Raw genomic sequence first — 23,751 nt, forward strand, 5'->3', positions numbered from 1 at the left:
TTAGAAATCTTGTTAAAGGTAGCTGCACATGAATATGAAAGACCCTATAACATTTAGGGGAAAAATTCCAGAAATCTAAGCAGCCTCAGGGTAGGAACAAAGGTCCTTATACCAAGAGAATTGGTTTAAAGGCAGGAGATGGTGGATAGAACTGATCAGCTAACACACAGAAGACAGACATCACTGGTGACTACTAAGGAACAACCCAGAAAGACAGATAACAAAAGTCCACAAGCACTCACATTATTATGTATACAGAAGTACTTAGAAGTGTAAGTTAATCAAGGCTACCCTGTCTTTTCTGTCTCTTGACAAAGCAATTCAGACATTCTATCTGCCTAACAGTGGAAATGACACACCAGCACCACCCATGTTCTGTTGTTCTGTAGCTCATCAGGATACAGCAGAGCAGCTCTTTTGGCATATCCAGGAGTTCAGTTAAGGCCTTGGAAATATGAGTAATGAAGTTCTTCCCCAACAACCAAAATAATCACACTGCAACCAAGGATCATAAAGAATTGTTTCCACTGCATAAAACGGGGCTGAGTATTCCTTCTCAACCCAAGGCCATAGATATGGAGAACAGCAGTCCTTTACCACTTGTGAATCTTCATTGTGATCAACCAAAAATAGCATTGAGGAAAAAAAAAAATCTTTACTGATACACAGAAGCATAGAGAAAAGGCTTCCTTGTTTCTTTTGGCTTCCTATTTTTATGACCTGTCCTACCTATGACCTCTCAACACAGCAAGTTTAACATCAGCCCAGAGTTTATTGATCAACACAGAACTGTTCAGCTACTGATCAGTATGCATCAGAAGTGAGAGACTTCCACACAGATCCTGCAGCATCCTTCCCTCAGCTCTAGAGGAGCAATTCAAATCCTTCAGCACAGTGCCCGGGAGTCACTGTCTGAGCCCAGAAACACTGTTCTGCTGATAAAACCACACTGGGACTACACGGTACAGGTGTGCCTTCTAGCCAGCCTTCTCACAAGACTGTTATGAACTCTGCATGTCTTACAGCCAGCCAGCTGTGTAATGACAGCTGCATTATCTGACTGCCATTTAAAATAATACATGTAAAAACACCTGTCAAATATGAGGTAAGGGATCACCTATGGAATTACCTATGAGCATGGAAAGTATGTTACAATACATCCCAAACACTTCCATCATTGTAAGGACTGTGTGTATAAACAACAAAACACACTGAAAGGAGCAAAATCACATGCCAGTACCACACCAGGACTGTTGCACCTTTATGGAAGAAAAATACAGATTTTCTCCCAGTATAGGCATGTACTTGCACTTCTGTAAAACATGTTTTTTTAAAACATTAAAAAGCCCTGTGCCAATATTTATCTCAGCTTTGGCACAGTTTATTCCTGCTCAGCTTTAATGAAAAATAATTTCTGTCATATTGAAACGCAACTGCAATAAAGTATAAACTCCTGTCCCTGCATCAACTTAATCAAATCAGTTTTGAGTTCTACTGCTAATGAGGATCAGCCCTTTCAGTTTTCATATCAGTTCTGAAAAAGACAGGAAACCATGGCTGTCACAAAATGATGGTGAAATTGCTAAAAAAACAGAAAAAAAAAAAGAATTGAATCTTTGAGTACTTCTCCAATTGTACACCATCTTATCATTCAGACGAGACCAACTTAGCTCCAGGTAGTACAGGGCCTGAATGTGAGCTCCAAGAGCAAGTGAGGGGTTTTTATCTTCCTTTTCCTCCAACAGGTTACCACATGTAGCCACTGGTTTGTTAGTGTGAGTTTTTTGTTTTAACTTTCATTATCTCTTTTGAAGGATCAAGTCTTTCCATTTGAAAATGTGGCAAAATACAACAAACATCTGAAAGGAATTACCAGGGATTTGAAGAAAAATATGAAGCCTATTTTAAGAACACAACAATTTAAGCTATGCATTGTTAAAAGTAAGCCTGTCAGATGCTCATTTGCTCCAGAGCTGCAGAGGTTGTCTGAAGCAAAGCACTGCTTTCACATTATAAATGAGAGAACAAATCAGAAGAAACATTCACTAATGAGCAAACGGCATTTACTGACGGCAGCAATTGTAGTGCAGCAACATAATTCTTTTCCTTTGATTAGGAACCTCACACTACAACCAACCTGGGGAAAAATTTAGGGGCTGTGTCCTTAAATACAAGCTTGGACTTCTCTCTCTTTCAAGTCCTACACATTTACAAAACAGTGAGCAAGAAAAAGGAAATTTCCTGACCAGATGTGGATGAAGGAATGCACTGTAACCCCGGGGTCTGATTCCCAAGAACTACAGATCCTCTCTCATCTTGCAGCAAGGAAAACAGATCATTTTTTTACCCTCCATCCCCTCAGTGGTACCTCAACAGGGAAAAGCCAGCATTTTGAAAGCACACTCTAATGTTTAGTTTATTCAATAGTGCTTATGCACTTTTGCAACCATTTTAATACTTTCCTCCTTTACCTTTGTTTCTTAATTGAGGGGTGTAAAAATAAAGCCAGAAAAGACACTTCAGTGAACACAGACCTTACTATCACTACATTTTTCCTAGTAAGCCATTAATAACTACTATACTTCTGTACACATGTATGATTTTTGACTCTTCTTTGTTTGGTGTTATTTATTTAATATGAAGTTAGCTTATTTTGGCAAAAAATTTCATTTTATTGATGTCTTTTAAAAATAAATATACTGGTCTGGAATATTTTCTACACTTTACTTGCATGAGAATTACTGAATTCAGTTGTTCTTTCAGTGTTGCTGACCACAATAATGTGTTACAACATCCTCTCCAAGTTTTCTCCTGGTTGCAAACACTTTGGGGGAATATGCTATTTTTCTTTTACTTGACTATAATTATGCATCCAATAATTCATTAATCAAGTAGTATAGAGGGTCTTTGTTAGCTACATTTTGCTTTTTCACTGTCCCTCCTCATGCTGTACTGGCAAAGGTTGCAGGTAAAATAACTAGGATGGCTAAATAAGCAAAAAGCAGTATTTAATTACAAAGGAAATATCCATAAAGAATTCTATTATAACCCTAAAACCCCATCTGAGTAATGCATCTGAAGACACAGAATTTCACATCTTACAGCAAACAAATGTTAAAATGTCCATCTTGGTTTTTTCTAAGCACCAGATTCCAGAGGATAGCAGGAACCAACAGGCCTGCCTGGATGCTTGATGAGACAGCAGCTGAGCTCCCTGATTACTGTCTGGAAAGCAGCAGAATATTTTAAAGGCACTACCTCTTAAGAGAAGAGTCCATTTACAGTTACATCAAGCAGAATGCAAGTTACCCCCAGGGTTATCTCAAACCTGTGAAAACTTGGAACTCTCACACACTTTATGCCAGAGAGCACTCAGCTTTCATTTACATGGCCCTCACCCTGCTCCTTTTCTACAACAACAAACAACTCTTGGCAAGACCCCAGCAGGAAAAAGAGTCCCACAAGAATAAGAAATGGCTGTTTGAAGCCATTGGAGATCTCATTTATGGACACCCTACTTCAAGGGAGAAATGCCATAAATTAACTCCCATTGTTTTTTATCTAGACAGTGAAATATTATCTGTCCAACTCTCTATTACAGCGAAATAATTTCCAGACACACTGTTCCAATGGATAAAAAGTTGTAAAACAACCATAACTACTATGCATAAATAAGGCACATAAATTGCATTTGAGTTTCTTTATTTGTTCTTCAAGGAATGAGAGGAGACAGCAAAATTCTCCCATAAAGTCAGCAATCTAACCTCCTGATTTATATATTTGATCACAATCCCATAATCTGTATTTCTTAATCCACAATTCACAGAATAGAACACATAACAGTAAGTGTGGAGTTTTTTATGCAGATTATACATTAATCATCTTAAGCATAGCAACATATACAAAAGGGAAGGAAAAAAGAAAATTCTGTTTTCAAGAGTATCTGCCCCTCAATCACCACAAAGTCACTGAGTGGAAACCAAAAACACTGAGCCTGACAAATGGGTTTTTCTGCAACTGTAAAAGAATAGTGTTTGGTGTGTAAACAGCAGACCAATTTTTCAGGCAAACAAAGTAATCTACCTTATACAACAAGGCGTATTTACAACATTTAATGCATTTCCGCATTTGACAAAAATACTTGCCTCAAAATAAGTCTTCCAAAAAGTGTTCAAAAATTAAGCACAAGCCTCACCAGTTCCTTAAAACCATTTTGAAGTAGCCTTTCTGCCCTATTAATGCAAAAAGCAGGCATAGGGAGATTACATCAACATTTTTTCCAGCTCTACCTCTGATACTGCTAAAGTTTATTACCTTAGTCCCTATCAGACCATCAGTGATTTATATATTTCTTCACCTCCTGGAGAGAACTGTCTACCTGTCCATATCCACAGCCTCAAGGAATTACCAGAACGCCACAGTCAAGGTGAAGCTAAGATTGGCATTTCAAGTCAAAAGATGCACTCATGCCATATATTGCATATTCCAAACCAACACTTAAACCATTCACCTTTAACTAGCAGTGAAGTACTGTTTGCTTATTCAGCAGTTATTCCAATAAATCATAAATGAAAAATAAATACTGAAGTTAACTCTTCTAGAAATGTGGCACACTGCATCAAGATGAATTGCCTATCTCAATATATCAAAATAGTACCACCTAAAAGATCACAAAAAAAAAAAAATCCATCCAGTAGATTTCATGCAAAACACTTCCTAAAATACTAACAGACCCTTCCATTTTTCTCCATACATGCAAGCTCATCAGAGGCTTAAATCAGAGGCCAACTCAGAGAACTTATCTCCTGTCTAGAAGCTGCTCTCTCATTTCTCAGGCAGAAGTGACAGACTGTTCACCCATGGCGCTCCACACCTTTCCTCACCTGCTTCTGTATGACTTATATCCCAAAACCCTGGTACACTTCCATCTCTCAGAACTCTACCTGCCTGGATTTATTGAAGCTACTTACATCTCAGATCCCATACAGTAGGCACAAGGCATGCAGTTGAGGAGGAGAGCAGGGAAATTAAGACACTACACCTTCTGATCCTCAGTTTCACCTGAAACTCACCAGCTGTAGTCATCCCAGAGACTCCAACACCAGAAATGTTTGTTCAATGGCACAGAGATCATGACCCATTAGTGCAAATCTGGCTATGTTCATACCAGCATCCAAAATAACAATTTAACAGTATAGTTAACCAACCTCCCAGGGGCTCAGAAACCTTCTCATTCTATATGGAAACACTGCCAATATAATTTTCATTCTCAGCACACAGAGCTCACTTAACGGGCTCCTACACACCACTTGGATATTCACTTCAACATTGCAAAAAAAAAAAAAAAAAAAAAAGTGAAACTATTGAGTATTTTCAAAATTCACTTCTTTTAAACAACAAAAAATAAGAAGGTCTGAAAGGTAACACACAATAACAACTTTATGTTACCACCTGATATCATCACAGGGCTGTGCTTTGAACCATCTGGATACACTTACTATTAGTTTTATAGTTTATGCACAAAAAACATGTAAGTTCCTTGAGTTCCTAATGATTGTTCAGGGAATAACTGCAAGTTTTATTATGATCCATAGGTACTCTCAGTGAATACACTCCAGCATAGCTGGTCCCTGACAAATACACACAGCTCCATACGAGTACTCTTGGGTGCGTGTAAAAACATGCATCCGCTGCCAGTCAAAACAGCGCGGGAATAAAGGCTGCTGAAGAAATTAAGAACAAGTACCAAACCCTCTGATGCTCCTGAATGCACGCTATTTAAAGCCTGACGGATAAGTAGGTTCCATAGGAGAAATGTAGGGAGAGCCATCCCTCAGCACAGAAAACGGGAACGCACCGGAAGAGAAACAGCGCCATCTACTGACAGCAGCGGGGTACTCGTAAATGACAGCTCCCCATGGATTTGGGACAGTTTCTCTGTCCAAGCCACAATCTAAAGTACAGAAAATGTCCCACGGACCAAGCTATGGCACAGAAATGTGGAATTACGAAAGTTTTTTTATGGTACCATTCATTTGACAAACTTGAAAGTTTAACTCTGAGTATCACAAGAGCTGTAAACGATGACCAGGGGCTCCCCAGTCCCTCTACTTCCTTCAAGGGTTTACCCTCTGTCATCCACATCCCACCTGATTGCCTGATACTAACCATTTCCAGGGAAGTATATCTGTATTCCTTTGTTACACAAGCCATTCCAGTATGTATCTCTGCTTTCATAAAATTTTGCTAGCACTCAAACCAAACACTCTCTTGACATTTAAGGTCTGTATTTTTAATCCTGCTGAAACTGCACTCTCCCATTCCTTTTCAAAAGCCTTTTACACAACCGACTCCAACTTCTTCCCAGCCTTATCTGCCTAAAATACCAATTTGTCAGTCATTCCCCATTATCAGAATTGACAGACTATCATTCTCTGCTCTTCTTGAAACTCACTCGTCTGTCCATGTCATTATCTAAGAAGGAGCCACAAAACTAGATACAATAGTTCAGCTTAGCCTTTCTGATAAAAGACAGAAAATAGGTTCATTTGTCCTGTGTGCAATAATAGATTATAAATCTCAAAACCCAGCTAAGGTTCATATCTAGAAAATCTACTATTGTTTCCTAGACTGTACAACTTATTTTCCAATGAAAAAGAAGTATCAGACTCTTCTGTTCTTGGAAAGTTAATATTTACCATTACTTATCTCCCTATCTTTGCATGTTTAAGTAGACAAAGCACCTTTTTTTGGCCATCCCCCTGAGTCAAAAACATTTCTATCCATCTTGATTCCCTAAGTCTTTAAAGCACCCTAGATGAATCTTTTAGCATAAAATGTTTACTGTCATGATTATTGGGGAAAAAAAAAAAAAAAAAAAAAAAAAAAAAAAAAAAAAAAGAAGGGAGTCTTCCACAAAATACATTTCATCTAAGCCAAAGCTAAAAAAGGTGTCATCTATAAGCACTCTGTAACCTGTATAAGTGTTTTTAACTTGGATATATAGGTAAGAATGTATTTTCAATCCCTTGCATTCCCTTCATTTATGAAAGAGTAATTTTAATCTTTCCAAGTACTTGTATTATTTTCAGATGTGCTTCTAAAGACAATTAATCAACTTCCTCTTCTTAGCACTGATTTCTCTCAATGAAATGAGAAGAAGCTTATCAAATAAAAACAATGCTTGGTCAAGAGTAATCTCTCTTTTTCAAGTTTCATCAAACCTTGCAGGCTTCCAGGAAGAACAGCTGTCTGGATTATCAATACAAAAATGCTGCACCGTTGTAAGTACATCAGTACATTTTTCTTTCATTTAGTGATTTCAGATAGACTTCTTGGGTTGATTATCCATAGTCTTTGAATCCAAAGTAAGTTTAAAATGTGTTCCAAATGCCATAAATTCAAATCAAAATACTTCCTTTGCACCTCTGAAAACAAAGAATTGATTCCTCCTCTGCTCTCAGAATGTAACCCACTTTTGGTAAGAACACTGCCTTTCATCTGCCACTTGCATCTTCTGCCAAAAGGATCAAATGCCCACAACCCACCTGCAGCTTACAGTAATTTTTAGAAAACAGGCACTCCATTACTACAAAAATCTCCACAATGAAGATCTGCTAAGATCTAACAACAAAATAAGCTTAATAAAATAAGTGCTTATTACTGACTTTAGTTGTTACAATGACTATCTTTGAATCAGTTACACTTTGCCACTAAGCTTCCAGTGTACAGCAGAAAGTTTTTCATTCTAAAAAATAAAATCTGATCTCTAGCTTCCCAAAACTAGACTGAATTTCACTTTTACAACAGTAATGCATTATATATATAGGATATAAATTTCAGTACTGTTGCTTCCTATGTTAGTCACTTTATCCACATGTTACACAGCTAATACAAACAGGTCTGCATTTGACAGTACATTGTGTTGTGTCCTATTTTAATTAAAAATGTTTCAGATCCAAAAACCATCAAGAATCACTTTAAGCAGAATTCATAGAAGATTAATTCCTGCTTGTTTATCCAAGGTTTCACAATACTGACCAATGGAGAAAAATGTATTTTTCCCAGAAGAAGCAAAACAAAACACCCTTGTGCAATCTCAGCAAGTCCTCCACTCACTTCAATGGAACAGCAGCTTCACTCGCAAACCTACCCTCTTTCAAGTCAGGACAAACAAAAAAACAAGAGCATGAATAATTTCAAACAAGGCACTTGCCTAGCAACTGTAATTTGGCTATTTAGGTGTAGTAATTGGAGAAAAAGTGAACTGAAAATAAAGGAGAACATGAGAAAAACTGGTTGGTTGTTTTTCACTTCAGCTGTGTCAGGTTGAAGCATTCACAAGGAAAAGCAGCAATTAGTGGCAGAACAAAGACCACTGGTGATGATGTTCTGGGTAGAAGGTGCTCCATACCATGCAGCCTTACAGATTTTGTAAGAGATAGGCTAACGCTGCTTTGCATCCTTACTGAAATGACCCAAGTATTAAAAGCTCTAATGTTTGTATTTCAAGATGAAAATTCTTGGCAGACTTCCTTAATATATACAAAGACAGTATAACAATATGGATAGACGAATATGGCACTTAAAAACATGCTTAGTGGTGAACTTGGCAGTGCTGGACTAATGGTTGGACTCAGGGTTAAAGGTCTTTTCCAACCTAAACAGCTGAATGATTTTCTCAACACATACTGTAGAAAATCAGGCAGTGTAAAGACAGAGTCAAAGCAACAGGCCAACCACACCATCAGTTCCTGCACGTTCTGCTGATTCTCTGTGTGCAAACTTGTTACCAAGTTCACAGCTCATGACTAAGTACTCCCGCCCGGGGCTGCGGTGGCTGGAGCCTAGCGCAGAGCGGTACCTCATGTGCAGGATGCCGATGAGGGTGGCGGCGAGCTCGGAGGACATCCTGCCCATGATGCAGCAGCGGCTGAGGCAGGCGAGCAGGCTGGCGGGCAGGCAGGGCAGGAAGTAGACGAGCTGCACCAGGCGCCGCTGCGCCTCGGCCGGCAGCAGCACCAGCGTGCCCTCGAGCGGATCTGCGGCACACAACACACGGTCAGCGCGCACCGACACGGCCCGGCTGCACTGACCTCAGCTACCCACCCACGGCAGAAGGCTACAACCAACATGAAAGAGGGGAAAAAGAGGCAATACTAGCCTCAAAAATAGGAGGCTTGGATCGCTCTCTACAATTACCTTAAAAGAGGCTGCTGCCAGGTGAGGGTAAGGCAGCCTCTTCTTCCAGATAACAAGTGGAAGAATGAGAGGAAATGGCTTTAAGCCGTACCAGGGGAGGTTTGGATTAGCTATTAGGAAAAATGTCTTCACTGAAAGGGTAGTCAGGCATTGCATCAAGCTGTGCAGGGAAGGGGTGGTATCACCAACCCCTGAAGCATGTGGCATCTCCCAAAAAACATGTGGCATCTGGGGACATGGTTTAGTGGTGGACTTGGCAGTGCTGGGTTAGCACTTGGACCTTAAGAGGTTTATTTCCAACCTAAATGACTCTTGGACACACAAAAACTAAAGTTTCTAGTTTATCAGATTTAAGTGCTACTAACTCGAACTAAATATCTCAATCTTTTTACTCTCTAGTAAATGACATGCATAGTTCATTAGGGGACTGGACCAATCTGCAACCCAACCCCACAGAGTATTTAGGTTCACCTAGGAAACAACAGGATTTTCCACCTATTGCAACGTGCCTGCCAGGTGAGGGGCAAAATTCTTTGTGCTATAGTGTCAAAGTCTTACCGTATATTCGAGCAGCAGTGGCTTGTAAACTTTGCAACAATTCCTTGTTTGAACGAGAAGCGGCGGAATGAATGATATCAATGAGCTGATTGGAAAGCTCAGGGTTCCTCAGGCCAAGCAGAGCCAGTTGCTGAGGTAAGCCAGCCAACCAACGAGATAAAACTTTACTTCGACTTCTAAAGAAAGAGAGAAGAAAAAAAAAGGACAGAACAACAGAAACCCACACAAACTTCTCTTCCCATTGTTAAGTTGCTTTTATTTCTCCTTTCTGGCTCAAACTGAAACAACTGTAGGGACTAATCCTATCTTTCATGGGTGACAATTTCTATGTCATCCTGGCTTATCAAATCAAGTATCACTGAAGTGAGTGAGTTGGAGGTGGGCTCAGTGGTCTCCAATCATGAATCATTTCACTTGAATAATTTATGGAAATAGTGGATGTGAATAAAATAGTTGATCTGTCTTCCACAGAAAGAATCAGATGCTAGTATCAAATGAAGCTAGGAGACAGGATTAAACAAGCAAAAGTAAGTTGGGTCTTGACACAGCTGAGCTTTGTCAGTCCCTGCCAGAAGATGCTGCAGTTGGTCTTCATTTAGACTGGTCCAAGGGATGATGTGAGAAAAACTCATGAGACAGATATTACATGATATCCACTGAGTGATAAACACAGAGAAGCTCTGCAGACTGAGGAAGTGCAAGCTTCAAATGGTTGGAAGCTTAGAGTACGATGTAAAATTAATTCTTGTCTTCTTCCTATGGCGTCTCACATAGGTCAGTGCTGAAGGCAGATTTTGAGGCTGAATAGCCTTTTCAGACTCTTACCAGTATATAAATGCATATGTGTACACACATACAGACACACTATATATGCATATATACACACAGTGCATGGTATGTGTGCAGTGATTAAGAATGAAGAAAAACTAAAATATCAAGACAAAACTTAATTCTGAACCATGTAATAAATCAGTCAAGTTTGGCTTTTTTTCTGCAAGGCAGCAACAGGCCAAAAGCTCCTACTTTACCCTTTGAATTAGACACACCTAAAAAATAAAAACATTCACAAAAAATTCTGGAAAAATGTTCCAACGTGAATTCTTGACAAGCTGTTCTTGACAAGCTTCTGAGAAAAAAAAATAAAATAATGAGGAGAACCAGAGGAGGGCTGGAGGAGCTACAACGTTAAATTGAATGGAACAATATGAATGTTGTCCAGGAGCCAATGAACAGTCCACATTTTGAAGAAATTAAAAAAAAACCACTTGTTTCTAAAGGAAAGAAATGGAATAGTGCAGTACACCAATATTATGTTGTCTTCAAATGTCTTGTCAGACCTAAGTGGAGTCATACTTTTTTGCAAAGGGTTTTTGAGATTTCATTCTTCTATTACTTAAAATGTCACAGATCCATGCAGAAGACTAAGAGCAAAACTACTGCTATTTGTGATGTCTAAAGATAGAAAGTTAAAGCTTTCCAGATAGTCATATGATCACATGAAACTGAATGAGATGCTCAAGACTTTCAGGTAAGTACACAGAACAGTGGTTATATAACCTCAGGGAAATTAGTCAGTATGAAAAAGATCTCTTTTTCACTCTGTGTGAAAAGAGGAGGAAAATGGGATATTCCCATGTGGTTTTCCTTGTCTTTCATATTCCCTACACTTTTTATAATGTTCAGAGCATAGCATAAAATTATTTCTGGCTGTAGATCTAATTACGCGTACTCAGGCATTACCATAACAGAAGATTAACAAAGCAAAGAAGCTGTAGAAGGGAACAATTTTCCCAAAACTTGACTGTGTTAGCAGATGCCAAGACTGCTGAGAGACCTGAGGTTTGACTTTTTTAGTGGCAGAAAAGGATCATATTCCCCAGAAAGTCAACTGTATCCTGAGCATCTAAAGCAGTGTAGGCAGAAGGTCGAGGGAAGGGATTCTGCTCCTCTACTCTGGTGAGATTCCACCTGGAGTGCTGCATACAGCTCTGGGTTCCCAGAAATAAGAACATGGAGCTATTGGAAGAAGTCCAAGGAGGTCATGAAGATTCATCAGAGATCTGGAGCACCTCTCCTATGAAGACAGGCTGAAAGAGCTGCTGTTGCTCAGCCTGGAAAAGAGAAGGTCCTTCCAAAACCTTAGAGCTGCTTTACTTGATGGGGACCTGCAGCTCTAAAATGAGCCAGGATTGATGCATACACATCAACACATGACTTGTGTTTAAGGTTTTTACATTCTGGAACTAGATGACAGCTGAAAAATACATTCTAGAAAAGTTAAGATTTGGAGACAGTCTGGACACATCCGATTAATGAAAAACCGTAGCAACAGCATTACATAGAATAACCTCCTCTTACTGACTACACCTGAAGCAAGTCAGGTATCTAAAAGCTGCCCATGATCTAACAGATCCCACAACAAAACAGGAGCCCAGAAGGACAATAACACTTTCTTAAACCTAGTCTCTTTAGAACCACACCCCCAAAACAACAGAGTATTTTTCTTGAAGAAGGTGATTCAGCCACTATCAGAACACCAACAAAGGCACTAAGTGACATGCTCATGACCTCAGGCTGAAGTGATGGAAATGCTCCAGGGCTACAGCAGCACGATCTTGACACATCCACTGACTGCAACACAGTTAGTAACAATTACCTTGCAGCAGTGTACTTCAAGCTAAAATTTATGTCGTTAAAATCTATCTAGTACTCATGCTACAATAGACAACTAAGCTGATACATCTCCACCTCACAGAGCACACAAACTTTCAAATTCCAGTAACAAAGTGTCAAAACAGATTCAGAATGAAGTTTTATGACTTCTACATATAAATTCAGTATTCTCACTTCTGAAATCAATACACTATTTTGAAATTAAAAATAATATGCTTTTTTTTTTTACCTGATTCTTTGTGTCCTCAAATCTTCTTTTTGGTAAACTCTGCTAAAAAATTTCAAAAGCAATGTACGAACTGGAAAGAGCAGATTCCTTTGCTGGTATAGCGTATATACAGCTTTTATCAAGGGTTCCGTTGCTACTGGAAAAAGATTAAAAAAAAGGGGGTAGTAATACTTTTTAATCTTCTGATTTTATACATGCGCACATACACACAAAGATGTGTTCTTTATCTGCAACTGTTTACATTGAACTCCAGAGGGAAGTACCAAAATGTTTTGAAGTAACTTCTGGACTGACTTCTAAACCATCGAAACAACACTCTCTTGTACAGCTTGTGAAAGAAACAGATAAAAGAATAGAGACAACATGCAAGTGAAAACTTCACAACTTCCTGAAGACAGGTTGCAAGGTAGCCGTGAACTAGTAAATTTCTGCTTTTTACACCTATCTTCCAAATCCTCCCCTGGTGCAGTAACCTCAGACCAATGTTCTCTAGTCCTTTACTTCTGCTCCCCAAAACCTCACTGTCACTCACTTCTCTCTGCCTTCACTTCTCTCTGTACTATCCCTTTCTCCTGGCCACACACACTAAGCTCACCAGCTCTCCCTGTCTCTGAACCAGCTGGCTCCAAGTTACACTTGCTAATCAACCAGAAAATAAAAACCTCAAGAGGTTGCTGGCAAGACACCTCATGAACTGCTAACTAACTTCCTTCCAACCTTTCCTTCTCTGAAGCTCTCATCAACCATGTGTTATCACCAGACTTAAAATTTGAAAGCTTTACCACTGTGACCAAACTGGCAAAAATTAGCCAGCAACACAGAACTTATTGTAATAGACTGAGAAATATACCAAATATTTTCTTTGGAAACCAGACTAAGCCACCAGATGGAAAAAATTAACAAAGCATGGAAAAATACCTGAATTCAGAGAAGACAAGCCTGGAAAAAATAGGAAAGCATCTGAAAACTTAAGCAAAGCACAAAAGGTATGAGACCTGCTTCATTTTGTCACAGAAGAACTTGTGGTCCCAAGAAATGCAATCCAATTAAGGCATACTTAAGCAGCAGCAATTGATTCATTACCTTCATAAACCAAAGCTGAGAAACTTCTTTTCATCCCAGCACACAGACCAGTCTTACTAAATTATGTGTGCAAAACCAGATAAAATATTTGTGTTCCACACTGAACAGAGCCACTTTACCCACAGAGACAGACAAGAAGGCTCCTTTCTAAAAATTATTCTGGATCAGACAGGGGCCAATCTGTAAAACTTTTACTCAACTTCAAGTTACCATATAAGGATTCTCACTACAAAGCACACTACAAAAATCACCTGAAATGGCACGGCTACATGCCAGCATGAAGCAGGAGCCATTCAGAATTTGAAGAAATTGAAATCAAACATATTTTTCAACAGAAAAATAAAATCCATTCTAATATTTCTTCTAACTAAGATTATATATTATTATTTTCAATGCGTCAGGAATATCAGCCTACCCAATTCACATATTCTTTGGGTGAAGATTCACCTTGGATAGCATTTTTTACAACAGAACACTGGCTTATCCTTAAATGAATAACAATTACGTCTTTATGTAGTTTACAGCTAATTGATGAACATTTAAGAGAAAAAATAAAAAAAACAAATTAATATTCTGAGTAGAATTCTTACTTCCCGATAACACTGTGGCATGCCAAGTAAAACAGGTCCTACTATTTGAATTGTTTCATGTGAACAGGACAAGTTTTAAAATGGAAGCAATTTTAAAAAGTAGTCTTTAAAAGTGATACTTTAAATGGTCCACATTATATAGAAGTCCAAAAAACAGCTGAAAAACTCAGAAGGTTTTAAAATACTTCAGTTTTAACTGGCACATGTCAAGCCTCCTTCTGAAGTGGCTGTGCTCTCTTTTGTTGCATGAAGAAAATTTATCAAAAACACAAGTAACAGGCAAGCTGCTGTTGAATTCATACCTGAGAACTGCAAGAAAGGAGCAGACCTCCTAATTACAAAGAGGTCTTAAGTTTGATCTTAAGCAATGGAGATTTACCTCCATACAATACAGCTACAAACTCTTCTACACATTCATAGAAAAAGGGAGTTATGTGCATTTCACCCCAGCATAAATCCCTACTAAGAACAGGCAATCCAGAAAACTGGAACCATGCTTGTGCGGCATAATGCACTCGAGGTTCACTATGGTTTTATTTAATCTCTTTTGCATTAGCTCTTTTGGTTTGTCTAAACTTCCCACCTTTAGATTTCCACTGTGCTCTAAACATTTTTTTAAACTGAAATGGCTCATTTTTCACTTTCTAAAAAACACATACCCTTCCAGGATTTAATCTCTATGTCAAATAGGCTTTCAACAAATCAAGAGTTTATTTTTTTCTTTATGTACCACCTTTTGCAGTCCCATCTGACACAACATAGTTCAAAATTTCCAGAGGACTATCAAAAGAGCCAATCAAGGACAGAAGGGTTTTTCTTCCATAGAATCACATAATGATTGAAGTGGGAATGAATGACTCTGAGCTCATTTAAAATAGGATCAGCTAGATCTGGCTGCTCACAGTTGTGTCCAGATGGCTTCTCAGTATCTCCAAGGATAAGACTCCACTATCACTACAGGCAACCAGTGCCACTGCTTGATCAGCCTTACAGTGGAAAGGGTGTTCCCCACGTTCAGACAGCATCTTCTGTGTTCCAGTTTGTTCCCACTGCTTGTCCTGTCTCTGGACACCACGGAAAGAGTCTGTCTCCCTCCTCTTTGCACTCCTCCTCTAAGTATTTACATACATTGATGAGATGCTTCCTGAATCTTCTCACCTCCAGTTCACCCAGCCTTTCCTCACAGGTGAGATGCTCCAGTGTCTTTACCACCTACACAGGCTTTGCTGGACTCTCACCAGTATGTCCATGCCACTCTTGTACTGGGGAGCCCCAAACTGGACACACTACTCCAGGAGTGGCCACAAAGCAAAGGGGCAGGATCACCTCCCTCAACCTGTTGCCAACACTCCTAATGCAGCCCAGGACCCATTGAGCTTCTCTGCCACAAGGGCCCAGTGCTGGCTCTACCAGGACCCCTGGTCCTTTACTGCCATGCTGCTTTCACCTGCTCATCCCCCAGCATGTACAGGTGCATGGACTTGCTCCTCTCCACGTGCAGGACTTTGCACTTCTTTCTGAACCATTCTCCTGTTTCTCCAGTATGTCAAAGCTGTATCTCCTCTACAGCTGGTAGATTAATTATAATCTAACATCTAGTCATGTTTTTAGTACTGCACAAGAATTATCTTGAAGGGGTGAGATAAACCATCCACACAAACAGACACAGCTTTGTGAGGTAACTAATTTCACACTGAACTTTCACAGGACCAGCAGAAAAGATCCATACATAATAATCTTTCATGATTTCATTGTAACTTTTTTAAAGCTCAGCTTTTTCTAGATTCCTGAGGAAAATGATTACACTAAAATGGCCACTTTGGGTAGAAAACACAAGCCATTATCCACTATTTGGTATAAGTTTGGCAAAGTAAAAAAAACAAAATCAATGTTTCATTACAAAGAAAGGCCTGAAGTATCTGATCTAACACTCTAACAAGTGTTTGGGAGCTACTTTCCTGAGTAGCAATTCCTCTGCCTTAGCACAGGTGGTGTATTAGGCTCTGACTTTGAATTATTATTATTTGCCTTCAACACAAAGCTACATTTGAAGTGCAGACAGGAATGAGCAGTTATTACCTTTGTCACCAGGGACATGGGAATAGACAATTAAAATGGATTTGGCAGGAAATATAACTGCCAAAATGTATTTGAGGGACATTTGACATATTTTCATTTTACAACTCTAACAATTGTATCTGTTGCTAAGGACTTCTCTATGAACTGCCTGGATGTGGAATTCATTTCTATCACACTGATAAAACATAGAAGACTGCTGTCACTTTTCTGTTTACTGATCAAGTCCTTTCTTGAAGTTCTATATCCAAGGTCTCATTTGGAATACAACCAAGTAGCACTTGAAATGAAAGAAAAAAGTAAGCTAAAATATTGGACTGGTTCTGCAAGTCATAACTTAAATGTTTTCTCTTTGAAAAGTATTCAAATCAAACACCTTGGAAAATACTCAACAGCAGCTTCCATCCAAAGTACCGTGGCATTTCACATAATCACAGAACTAAAATGGTAATTTTACAGTACTCAGGAGAGTCTATCAGCTATGTTAATGACTTTAAATAAGGATTGGGATATTAAAGCATCATGCATCTCTACAGCCTAGTAGTTACTTTTCAATATAAAGCTAGTCTTAGATTTATAAGAGTTTCTTAAGAAGCAAAACCAGAAAACAGGTACAAATACATTCAAACTTTGCATATCAACAGTATGAATCTAACAGTATTCAAAAAATAAAGTCTCCAATGCTACATGTAGGGATATTACCAAGAAATTCGTTTTACCTCTATGACAAAATACATTATGATGTAACAACTGAGAATGTAAGATGCAGACCTCAAAACACTAAAACAACTCAAGCTTTGTTGGTGAATAATTTTGCCCTCCATAAACTACTCATCTTACCCTTGTTTTGCTGTATTTGCATTAGTCTCCAAGTCACCCCAAGCAATCTGTTCACTTGCTTGCTGTTCAACTTGCTGCCATCCTGAAGAGTATCTGTCACGAATTTCCTTATCATGTCCAGCCAACCAGAGTCCGTCTGAAGTGTTGAAGTGCTTGCTAACGAAACCATTATGTCACACAAGGTTAAATTCAGTAAAAGGTGGTCTATGTCGTTTGAGGATTTCATACAGTTCCTGTTGCTAAGGGGAGGAGGGAGAAAGAACAGAAAGATTTCAAAAAATTATTTTTGAAAGAAAAAGGGACACCAGCTGATACCCCTTGTACATATACCAGTGTTCTACAAAGACTGCAAAGGCGCAGAATGACTTCAGAACAACCTTAGTATGAATTTAGCCTCACATCTGGGAGGTGAAAGAGGAGACAACTTACTACTGGCCTGTACCAAAACAGGATTGGTGCATCTGCTCTGACAGCTCAATAGTGAAGAAACGTGCTCCAATACTGCACTGCCCTACAGGACAGCCACAGTGTGCCCCATCTCCCCTCTTAGCTGCGCTTACCCAGCCCCGTAATACTAGAGGAGACTATATACAGCTGAAAAGAATGTTTGAATTATGTTTCATGTAATTCAACAGTTAGCTGAAGAAAACATGCAGAAATATGAAACCAGTCAGCCTAAAACAACCACCATTTAGCAATATGCAAATTCCAGATGAAGAGTTGAATAAAATACTTCCATCTCCCTAAGGCAGCACTTACTTTTCTACTTGATCTATTCAGACTTCTTATACAATACTTTTACAAAAAACAACTAAAACTTCTCAATTTGAAGCAATGCAGCCTTCCTATAACAGCATTTCCACAGATCTTCAAGCAACAGGCAATAAAAAGTTTTCTTTCCCATCATTAAAAACTTAATATTTGAAAAAGCACATAAGTCATATTGTCCCACTTCTCTTATGAAATTAAAAGCTGCTACATGACATTGATTTTATTATTACCTTTTGCATGGATCTTTCTTTTTGTGTTTTACTGTATCTTGTAAAGAATAAGGAAAATGACGCATGAAGTGGTGCTTGAAATCAACAAGGTAATTCATTCGAAGCCATAGCTCCTGTTAAGGAAAGCAAATGATAGACAGAAAAACACGGTAGTAAATTAAATAAATCCAGGCAATTATGTTCCAAAATTCATTACTGGAGTCAATAAAACCAGGAACTTTAGCTTCTGTTTGCAAGTCATTTATACACCTTTACTTTCAAGTGCTGTGCCTGAAGGTCCACAATACAAGGGAATAACAAGATGCTGTAAGGTAAGTCTGAGCAACAACACGTAATCCTAACTGAACCACTGTATTTTTAGCACATATTTATGTATTTTATATGCAGTACTAAACTGAGTTACAGATCTGAATGAAAGTACTTTTTTATCAATTTATTAGGGTTCTAAAAATCAGAGTGGACTCTGTTTAACTTGCAATGACTGTCCTGAGTTTTCAATACTTCTTTGATCTTTCCCTATCATTAATGTTCTTGCGGCTGAAAGCCCACTGACAAAACGTTTTCTGGTACAAAGACCACTCTTACAGAAATATGATTCAGTATTTTAAAATAATTTTGCTTTGCAGGTTAGCAGACAGCCACCATTCCACAAAGTGTCCAGCAGAGCTCAGAACTAAAAAAGCCTGCATTGCTATCAAATTGATCAGGCAGGATAACCTTTTTGATATTCAACTATTAAGAACAGAGAATGGCCATTAAACTATTTCAAAGATCAATAGCTTTCTACCAAGCATATTCAGAGTGGTTTTTCACAGTGACTGTAATAACCACTTTGGCCTGTAAGCCTAAGGGCTATTAAATAAGCAAAGCTTTCATTTTCAAACTGAGCCATTTGAATGCATTTTGTATATAAAGGTAACTATAAAGAGAAAACAAACCATTTATTTACAATGAAATTTGCTCCACAAAAAAACAAGTTGTATGAACCTCAGATTTTTTTTCTCCCCACAAATAATTTAAGGCCATAATCCAACTGTATGTAGCCAAACCAGTTCATATCTTGACAGAGTGTAACGTTCATGTGACCAAAATACAGGCACCCTATTGCTAAGGGCAGCAGCTCTGCAAGATCCTTCAGAAAAAGGCTAGGGACAGGAAGCTGCCACAGGAATTTACCAGGTCAAGTGTCTGCTTTTTGCCCACTTCCAAAAGAGCCTCTAGAAAAGATGAACGAAAAAGAATAAGTGTGCTTTGCTCAGACACACTGAACCCATCCCTCAAGGCTGTATTTGTTTGGTAACTTTGATCTAATGTAATGATTTCACAAATGTTTTCCAATAATTACCCTATCTGTAGCTTTCCATTTAGCAAAAGGGCCTACAGTCCTACATACAGGTTAAACCAAAAGCTGGCAAGACATTCCTTCCAACTACTCAACAGCCAAAATGGAAATTGGGTTCTTTTTCCAATTTGCAAGATTTTTGGAAAAGCAGCAAAAGTTACCAAAAAAGCAATTTAGTTATCTAAATAAAAGATGGAGAAAATAAGTTGGGAAAAAAAACCCCAAAACTTCAGAGAATACTTCCTAAAATCCTTTTTGATCTAATGTCTTATGATCCTACCAATCATGACACAGCAACACAGAGTGCACCAAGCAATTACAGATCTCAGACCACTATTACCCCCATGAAATTATTCAACACACGAAAACAAGGAACAAACAACCCCATTCTACAATTTGTTCCAATTTATATTCTAGAGGTTATCTGGGAGACAAAATGCTCCTCCTTCTCCAATATCACTTCCAGTTTCAAAGTTTTCGTGCTGTAGTCAAGGAGGATTCCTAGAGACTATTTACTGAACTTATGGCTCAGTTCAACAGATTCATTCCCACAGTAAGAGGCAACAAAATCCAGATTCATCTACTCAACACCTAGGCTTTTTCTAAACAAAGAATCTTCGCTACTTCAAATCACCAAACCACTGGTTTCTTATCAAAACAAAATGAACTGTCATCATTATGCCAAGGATCATTTCTCCCTTACCATTTTGTATGTTTCATCATGTCGCTTTGTGAGTTTCCACAATAAATGTATAATGCTAAGAACTTGCTGCATAAGCTGCTGAGATTCTGATTCCAAAAGGTTTCCAAGAATGGGAGCTGATTGTGCAGGAGATGCTTCAATCCAGCACTCAATCAGTAATGGAATTATTATCTCAATAAAACCTTTTAAGTTTTCTGCCGAGGACAGGCCTTTTTCTGCACTGTCCATTACACTTGTCAGAGACCTAAACAACAAAAGCAAAAAAGCATAAAAAGATAAAAGATCACACCTTTCAAAAGAAGATTACAGTAATACCACTACTTTCCTGTTTTCTGAATAATGGGAAAAGTTACTTTTTTAACACATTAAATATTTGCTGGCTTTCCTGCTAGAGATTTCAATACGGGAAAAAAGGGAATTCAAACCATCTACAACAAACCTGCTCCCAAGTCTCCCTCTCTTTAACAACTTGTTAGATTTCAGTATTTCTTTCCCCATTGTTATATGTAAAGTCTATGAAATGGAGAAATATTATATGCATTAGCCTATCACCTTCAACCAACAGGAAGGAATTAATTATATTCAGCACAACAAAATAATAAAAAAACCCTTTTAAGCTCATTAAAGCAAAATAATGAAGCTGACTACAAGGTATTGTCAAATGCATGAGGTTTATTACAGTTCATAGTCAACTCCAACTATAATAAACACAATATTTTTCATATTAAATGTGGGAAAAAAATGTTCCTGTAAAAATATACCTTTGGTTCCCACCTGATGTTTAGCTATTAAGCTCTGAAAAGTGACTAAACAGAAAATTATCTGATAATGAAATAAAAAAAAATTAAAACTAAAATATAGTTTAAATTCAAATAATATCTGCCAGAAATCAAGAAAATAAACTTTTTCCTCCCCCCACTCAAAAAACACTTTGTGTCTCTGAAGGGATAATCAGCAGATATGACCCAATTCTGCTACGAGATAAATTCAAGTAATTTGCATCCAATTCAAAAAGAAGATTCTTTAAAGAACTAAAACCCTGAATAACTCCTGTTAATTTTAAGGAGTACAGATTCCTTAAAATAAGGCAATAACCGTTTCAATTGATCATCTGTGAAATTGTTTTCCATTATGATTTTGTTTCCTAATTCACAGCAAGGAATTCCTATCATAATTCTCATTTCCTAACATACATACAATTAACACATTGAACCTCCTGTTAAACTCCTTTCTATTTCAGTGATGATCTTCAAGTCATTTTTTTTTTTACATATACACTCAAAATAGGAACTGAAAATCTTTCCACAGACCTGCAGAAGTTTTGTTTACAAATATTTTCATTTCATATTGAAGATGTAAAGCAATTTCCCCTAGGAATTTCTAAATTATCCAATTAGTTACATCCTTCTATGAGGCTACATATTGTTGCCACCACCTATAATACAAATAATAAGATAAAATTGTATTCTGCCATTTCTCTCTAGTTAATATCGGTGTTATCAAGAAAATTACTAAACCAAAACAAACCCAGGTATTAATGACATGTAAAAGGAACAGGGAGAAAGAATAAAAAAAAAGTATGAAACAAATACAAGCTATTTTTCAATGAAGGCAAAATGGCGGAGAGAATTTAGATATCCAGCACAAAATAAAAGGGATAAATGGAAATATATCTGATGATTTAAAAAAAAAAAAATCTTCTTTACTTTATTGCTTACTATGATTACCAAACAAGTTAAAATTTTATAAAGCTTAGCTTTAACTGCAGCAACCAATATATCCATTAAATATCATTTGGTTTATTTGTCTGTTTTGTTGCCTTATTTCCTTTCTGTGGTGCAGGCACTGCAGTAGACACCAGTTTCTTTCAGACCAGAAAGAGTTTAAGGTGAATGGTCCTATCTTAGGCTTTTTAACTCTCAGTCATCTCAAATACAAAATTAGACAAATCCCATCTTTCAGCTACAAGCACAATGAATTCTAAATCCTGTTGATACCAAGACTATAATCTCATTGAAAAAGTGGGGTTGTCCTGTAAATGCTATGCTGTGACAGGATTATGCTCTCAGATGAAGTCTGAAATTTCAGTAATTGACTGGAAGAGTTCAGAAGTAGTAGTCTTTAATAATTTCTTTTAAAAAAAATACCTGATATTACAGAACTCTGGAATTCCAGCAATCTATTTACGGAATACAAAAATCTGCTAATTAAAAAGTGAATAGTGCATGAAACCTGAGAAGTTTGGTAATTCATACTGGAAGATTCCTACAGAACTATAACACCCACAACTATTTCAGCACTTTTCTGAAACAAGGAATGGAAAAAGGAAGAATTTATGCCAAAAGAGATACTCCTCCCAGCTGCTGAAAGCATTCAGGTAGGAATACTTACAGCTTTCATGTACCCCTGCAGAAGAAGCCCCTATCTCCTAAGATAAGATCCCTCCACATATTCAGGGTTAACAATAGAAGTGTAAAATAAAATTTAAGTGCCAGTAACAGATGATGACAAAGTATTACAGTAATCTGCCCAGCATTTGTTTGATTACTACATTATCCTTAGCAATACAGGTTCACTCGACCTGGGCAGGTTTGATGTAATTACTCTGTCACATACCTGTTATCACTACTCTAGAGTGGTAGGGTGACTCTTGGATATACTGCAAAGCATATTACCTTTATATCAAAAGGAAATATTACTGAAAGGAGCTGCAAGATATTTGTGTACCCCTTAAGCTGTCATTTTTCTTTAAAATACCAGCATTTTCACACAGCAGGGTCAAACAAACAAAAATTGTGTAAATATCTGTCATATGACAGAAGACAGCAGGAATACAGCAAAGGGAAGTCAAGGACGCATAAAAGAAACAGAAAATAAGGAAACAACTTGCTGTTCTTTAAAACAGAAAGTCTTTGGAAGTTTTTATGGCTCGCAGTTTAAGCCAGGTTACTTGTCCTCCTTTTCTGTGCGCACTGCCAAATGCAGCAAACACACAGACACCGAGTGAACTGCATTTTCCATTTCTCTTTGATGCACATGTACGTATTTATTGGCTATGCTTCATCTTCCATTTCAGGCTCTCAGGTAACTTTTTTCTGCAAGCTTTTCTCTGCAGCTTCATATTGTCCTCTTTCAGCAGAATCTGAAGCTCAACTCTCTCTTCCAGTAACAAAAAAAAAAAATTAAAAAACACGTCTTGGTACCACCACATTTGAGTTGTGAAGGCTTTCTGGTTTTCCACACCTGAAATGAGTTTGATGCAAAAAGCAGCAGAGTCAGCACATAATGCAGAGAATACATTCTAACAATTTCCTAATACACTGCAATTTTTGATTTATAAACACTAGGAAAATCTAGCACACAACAGAAGATAATGAAGTCTATCACCCAGCATTCCAAGCTCAGAAGCTATTATTTTTATTAAACACTAATAACTGCAAACTGATTCAGAAAAT

General features: G+C 37.9%; 1 protein-coding gene across 5 annotated transcripts in view; it reads right to left on the reverse strand.

Annotated features, from left to right (window-relative positions):
- Positions 1–23,751, reverse strand: part of TEX10 (testis expressed 10) — a 54,655-nt gene that overhangs the window by 23,860 nt on the left and 7,044 nt on the right. For 3 of the 5 annotated variants that reach the window (XM_056484821.1, XM_056484822.1, XM_056484823.1), the window contains 6 exons: positions 20,297–20,540; positions 18,252–18,364; positions 17,251–17,489; positions 12,662–12,797; positions 9,760–9,935; positions 8,864–9,041 (listed from right to left, as the gene is read on the reverse strand). In XM_056484821.1, coding sequence (XP_056340796.1) covers positions 8,864–9,041; positions 9,760–9,935; positions 12,662–12,797; positions 17,251–17,489; positions 18,252–18,364; positions 20,297–20,540 — 1,086 coding nt within the window. The remainder of the gene's footprint in view (positions 1–8,863; positions 9,042–9,759; positions 9,936–12,661; positions 12,798–17,250; positions 17,490–18,251; positions 18,365–20,296; positions 20,541–23,751) is intronic. The other 2 variants (XM_056484825.1, XM_056484824.1) reach the window with 1 other exon arrangement.

Source organism: Oenanthe melanoleuca, chromosome 2 (assembly GCF_029582105.1).
Source record: "Oenanthe melanoleuca isolate GR-GAL-2019-014 chromosome 2, OMel1.0, whole genome shotgun sequence".
NCBI lineage: Eukaryota > Metazoa > Chordata > Aves > Passeriformes > Muscicapidae > Oenanthe > Oenanthe melanoleuca.